This window comes from Pecten maximus, chromosome 13 (assembly GCF_902652985.1).
Source record: "Pecten maximus chromosome 13, xPecMax1.1, whole genome shotgun sequence".
Taxonomy (NCBI): Eukaryota; Metazoa; Mollusca; class Bivalvia; order Pectinida; family Pectinidae; genus Pecten; species Pecten maximus.
Genome location: NC_047027.1, coordinates 27,519,055 through 27,525,287, shown reverse-complemented (window position 1 = coordinate 27,525,287; position 6,233 = coordinate 27,519,055). Strand labels below are relative to the sequence as shown.

General features: G+C 34.4%; 1 protein-coding gene across 1 annotated transcript; it reads left to right on the top strand.

The window, feature by feature from the left end:
• The first annotated feature begins 251 nt into the window (after positions 1–251).
• LOC117340598 lies at positions 252–3,572 on the top strand. Its single transcript, XM_033902362.1, has one exon. The coding sequence runs from the start codon at positions 252–254 to the stop codon at positions 3,570–3,572; it is 3,321 nt and encodes a 1,106-aa protein (XP_033758253.1).
• Positions 3,573–6,233: the final 2,661 nt, after the last annotated feature.

The following is a 6,233-nucleotide window of genomic DNA, read 5'->3' as shown; positions in this document are numbered from 1 at the left end:
TCATGAAATCAAAAAGATAGTATGTCCTCCAATTGATTTATACTCTGATTTGTACGTTGAACAAATGTCCTTCCCATCGTTGTTTCCCAATGGTTGTAATGGCCTACGTTCACACAGGAAACTGAAACTGGCAGTCCAATTTGTCCTATTTGTTTTGGGCTACCAATATGACAGAAAAAATTAAACTTTCTGATGGTATAAATATTGCAACACGGATAAGAGGTTCAAAGTCACAAAAAAGGAAATCAGCCATGACTGCTGGAGAAGTTCGGGGACATATTAGGAGAAACCCAGATTACCCAGAGCACTTCTATGGATTCATGAAAGGAATCAGGGGCTCTGCTGCTTACTGGAATGCTTCAAAACTAGATTTACTTGCTCTGATAAATGCTAAAGGTCCAATGACTTGGTTTTTAACATTAAGTGCAAATGACATGAACTGGGATGACTTGATGGTGGTTTTATGTCAACAGTTAAATTTGCCACATTCAAAAGAGGACATAGCTAAGTTGACTCGGCAACGGAAACGACAACTTATGGTAGAAAATCCAGTAACCACAGCAAGACACTTTTGTAGGCGGGTTCATCACATAATTCACTCTTTCATTTTGTCTGATGAACAACCATTGGGAAAAGTAACAGATTATTTTTGGAGAATAGAATTCCAAATGCGTGGATCTCCTCACTTGCATTCCCTTTGGTGGATTCAAGATGCTCCAGATTTGGACACAGATGAAGGACGACAGCAAGCACCAGCTTTTATTGATAAATATATTTCCACCAAAATTCCAGTAGATGATTTGTTGATGAAAAGAAGAGTTGATGCACTTCAGAAGCATTCTCATACCCGTTCATGTCAAAAGTATTTGAACAATAAGCAAGGATTTTGTCGTTTTGGATATCCTCAACCACTGTCAAGTCAAACAGTAATGAAAAATGCAATTGATATGAAGCGTAGCCCACATTGTTATACAATTAAGAGGCAGCCTGGTTCTGAAAACATAAACCCATACAATCCTGATTTGTTACGTGTATGGAATGCCAATATGGATATTCAACTGGTAGGAAGTGTTTATGGAGCGGCTAAGTATGTCTGTTCATATATTTGTAAGCCAGAGAGTGATGAGGTTTCAAAATGTGTGAGGGAAGCAGTTTCAAAGTTACCATCAAATTCCTCTACTATGAAGCAGCTTTCAACCATTGGAAATGTCTTTCTAACTCATCGTCAGCTCAGTGCTCAAGAGGCAGCTTTTAAAATGTGTGGTTTACCTCTTCGTGCTTCTTCAAAGTCCACTTTATTTATCAATGCTAGACCTCAGTATGAAAGAAGCAAACTTCTTAAGCCAAAAGCACGTTTGACCAATTTAGATGATGACAGTGAAGATATATTCTGTTCAAATGTATTCCATCGTTATAAGAATAGGCCTCTTAATGATGAGTTCAATAACATGACACTGGCTTCATTTGCAGCTTGGTATATTCCAACTAAAGAAAGAAAGATAAACTGCCATGAATTGCTTCATGGTTTAGGGTTCATTAAGAAAAGGGTGCACGAGTGTTTAGTCAGAACACCAAAGTTTTCTTTTGAACAAGATGGTGACAAATACTATTTTTCACTGTTGATGTTATATCTGCCATGGCGTTGTGAAGAAAACATTTTACAAGGATACTCTACAGCACAGGAAGCTTTCAAAAATTTACATTGTCTATTGCAATGCCCAAACAGCAACAGATATGCATTAGAAATTGAAAATGCTATCAAACAAATACAATCCTTGGAAGATCGTGTGATGCAAAATTACATTGCTCCTGCTGTTGCACTAAATATTGAAGCTCTTGATAATGACATACCACAGAGTGAAAACACAGTTATGGATGATCCAGATCAGGTCACTTTGTATGAAGAGCCATTGTTTACAGATGCGACTGGACACCAGGAAAATGAACAGCATTTGAATAATGTAATAACTGGTAATGCAGATGATGTTGAACTTAATCATATTGCTCTAACACGCTTGTCGGATGAGGAATACAAAGAGAAAATCAATAATTTAAATTCTCAGCAGTTTAAAGTTTTTCATATTATCTGTGATTATTTCCAAAAAGTTAAATCCTTTGATGATGGACAGGTAACAACTGCACCTGCACCTATTAGATTGTTTGTTAGTGGTTTTGGGGGGACTGGAAAATCGCATTTGATTCAACTTGTACGTGAAGCCATTGTTCGTTTTTCTCTTCACAAAGCGACAAATGATTCACCGCCTGTGATTGTTTTAGCCCCAACAGGGATGGCTGCATTCAATATTCAAGGATTAACAATTCATAATGCTTTGAATTTACCTGTACAGCATAGATCTTCTCCTAAATATATCCCTCTGAAGGGAGAACGTCTTGCTGAGATGAGGCATGCTTTCAGAAATACCACTACCGTCATCATCGATGAAATAAGTATGGTATCATACCAAACATTTCTGCATATTCACCAACGTTTGAACGATATCAAATGTGTACCAGATCATTGTTCCTTTGGAAACATGAATGTGATAACTTTAGGTGATTTTTACCAACTTCCACCAGTATCACCAGGAAAATTCGTCTTCATGGGAGAATCAGAATACATTCATAAATGGCGTGATCTGTTTACAATGGTAGAATTAACGGAAAACATGAGACAGAAAGAAGACAAACTTTATGCTGACATACTCTTTCGTATTAGAACAGCAACACATTCTGCTGAAGATGTTGAGAAACTATGTAGCAGGGTAACAACAGTCAACAGTGAAATAGATTGTCAGAGGGAGCCATTTGTAAATGCACTGCACTTGTATCCAACTCTAAAGAAGTGTGAAACTCACAATGAAAAAAGATTGAATACATTTAGTAACAAAACCACAATCTACAGGATTTCTGCTCAGCATGCAATCCATCATTCCAATCAGAATAGTTTGAAGAGATCTTTATCTATACCTGGCAATCTTATTCCTGAGGATGACAGAGAATGTGCTGGTTTATCTAAAGAAATAAGATTGTGTGTAGGTGCAACTGTTATGTTGTGTAGGAACATAAACACCAGTGATGGCATGGTAAATGGTGCGCGTGGAGTTGTGACTGGATTTGTATGGAAAAATGGAGAATTGCCGAAAAATGCTGACGATGGATTTATGCCACAAGAAGTGATGGTGAAATTCTTCGATCAAAAAGTTGGAAAGATTTCGAAAGTAGCAACAGGTAGAGAATCAATTTCAATTCAACCAATTACTGCTGAATTTTATGCAAAAGGAACCTTAAATACTATTCTGCTGAGAACTCAATTCCCATTATGTTTATCATGGGCTGCTACAATACACAAGGTTCAAGGTGTTACTTTGAAACATGCAGTTGTTGATATTGGAAGTGAAGTGTTTAGTTCTGGAATGGCATATGTTGCACTGAGTAGGGTGAAGAGTTTAAGTGGACTAGCTCTTCTTTTTCTGGATGATGACAAAATTGTATGTGACAAAAATGTTGATGATGAAATGAAAAGATTACGGATTGCATCCTTATCTTCTAACAAGGAGAAGTCAGAGGAGTAAATGTATTATTTGCACTTATTTTGCATGTGAATAGATTATCAATTATCAAGTTATATTCATCTACAATAAATCAAGCCTTCCTATAGTTGGTGTCTTGGGTTCGCCAACAATTACACATTTTATGTAGATACACAAAATAATTGATCAGGCTGAATTTGTCAACAGATGTTACCAAATGTATCCAATCAAGAAACTGTCAAATTGAAGTGTCAGTTTATAAAAATGTTTTCTATTACACCAGAAGTGCAATTTGTGACTTTGAACCTCTATTCAAATCGGTGTTACAAACAAGCATAAAGATGGTAGTTGGTGTCTTGCATATGCTTACTCCTTATATTATTAAAGTGCAGCAGATGAGTGAAGAACCACATCTACTAACACGTTTTTCTATTCAGTACTAGATACATCTTTCATGATGTTGAACCGGTTTATTCAATTGTGCATTTAATATCAAGCATTTATATCCTAGTTTGTGTCTTGTGTTCGCCAACTCCTAATATAAGTGCAGCAGATGAGTGAAGAACCACATCTACTAACACGTTTGCTATTTCAAACAAGTTTATATACACAGTGTGGGTCCTGTGTTTTCCGACTGAAAAGATAGATTTTTGTAATTTATGAATATGGAATATTTTCTTTCTGTAAATAGTTTGTTTCAGTATGATACATGTATATGGCTTATGAAACTGTATCTCTGCAGTTTCTGTAAATAGTTTTGATGGATCATTTATGCTATAACATGCACAGAAACACTTTCATGAGTAGGCCCGTGCTTATGAAAATGGATTTGCACATATGCTGTTTGGGATATATTGTTGCTAATGAAAGTTGCATTGGCTATAGCTATATATATAGTCCATTATGTAAATAGTTCTAGCTATTTGGACTTCAAGATTTCTGTATGCAAATATTGATAGTGCCATATGAAATGGATTTGTGCTGATAATTGTATATACAATATTGTTTCTTGTGGAAATTTTCTTTAATCCATTCTGTAAATAGTTATGATGGATTATACCTTATAGACTTTTTGCCAGTGGGTGTAGCTATTTGAACTTGATTTCTGTATGCAAATGGTAGTATTGCCTTATGCAATGGATTTGTGCTGATAAGTGTATATATAATATTGTTGCTAATGGAAATTAGCTTTAAACCATTCTGTGAATAGTTATGATGGATTATACCTTATAGACTTTTTTGCCAGTGGGTGTAGCTATTTGGATTTGATTTCTGTATGCAAATAGTAATATTGCCTTATGCAATGGATTTGTGCTGATAAGTGTATATATTATATTGTTGCTAATGGAAATTAGCTTTAATCCATTCTGTGAATAGTTATGATGGATTATACCTTATAGACTTTTTGCCAGTGGGTGTAGCTATTTGGATTTGATTTCTGTATGCAAATAGTAATATTGCCTTATGAAATGGATTTGTGCTGATAAGTGTATATATAATATTGTTGCTGATGGAAATTTGCTTTAATCCATTCTGTGAATAGTTATGATGGATTATACCTTATACACTTTTTGCCAGTGGGTGTAGCTATTTGGATTTGATTTCTGTATGCAAATAGTAGTATTGCCTTATGAAATGGATTTGTGCTGATAAGTGTATATATTATATTGTTGCTAATGGAAATTAGCTTTAATCCATTCTGTGAATAGTTATGATGGATTATACCTTATACACTTTTTGCCAGTAGGTGTAGCTGTTTGGATTTGATTTCTGTATCATGTATGCAGATATATAGTGATAGTGCCTTATAAAATGGATTTGTGCATATGCTGTTAAGGGATATGTAATACATGTATTGATAGATATTGTTACTAATGAAAATTTGCCTATATGCTAGTCCATTCTTAAATATATAGTTTTGCTAGTGAAAGTTTTATGATAGTAGATCTAGAAATGCATTTTCAATATTAATAGTTTTAATCAAATGGATTGATTCAATGGCTTAATGGTTGTGCTGATGACATTAGTTTGTGAGGAAAGGAGGAATTATTTATATTTACTTGCAAGAACTGCTTTCCATGAACCACAGCACCATGCAAGAATCCTTGATATTTAGTAAATGAAGGTAATACACAGTTTAGAACTTAAATACTTCTAAAGGGAGATAATTTGATGATTGACTACTTTCACTATTGATTACTTATTTTTAAAGGATAATGAATCCAATGAGAAATTTTGTATTATTTGAAATTAATATTTTTATCTTTAAACTATAATACACTTATATGCTTGCAACATTAAAAAAAATGAATACTTTGTATTTTGCAGATTCAACAAAAAAGAAAATTGACTAATTACAGGATGGACACGAAGAAGTCAGAGAATACGTGGGACACCAAAATTTGAATTGTGAATGGCATTAGTGATACATAAAACTACTAGACTACATGATTAACATGTCTTTGATTTTTTTTTTTTCTTAAGAATCTCTCCAGCAGCTTTGCTGCATTTTCTTGTTTCTTTCCATCCTAATGAAATGATCAAGAATCTTCATTGTAATATAATTTGCTGTTTATACCACTATACTAAATACTATGCAAGCCATGGCCCTGTATCATTGATTTCTTTAGTATCATGACAATTTAAGAGTAGTATTTAGTAAGTAACTACTAATCCATCATAGAAGATGGTTGTTGAAAAAGC

Excerpts from the sequence above, each read along its gene's own strand:
- LOC117340598 (XM_033902362.1), top strand. The coding sequence starts at position 252 with ATGACTGCTGGAGAAGTTCGGGGACATATTAGGAGAAACCCAGATTAC.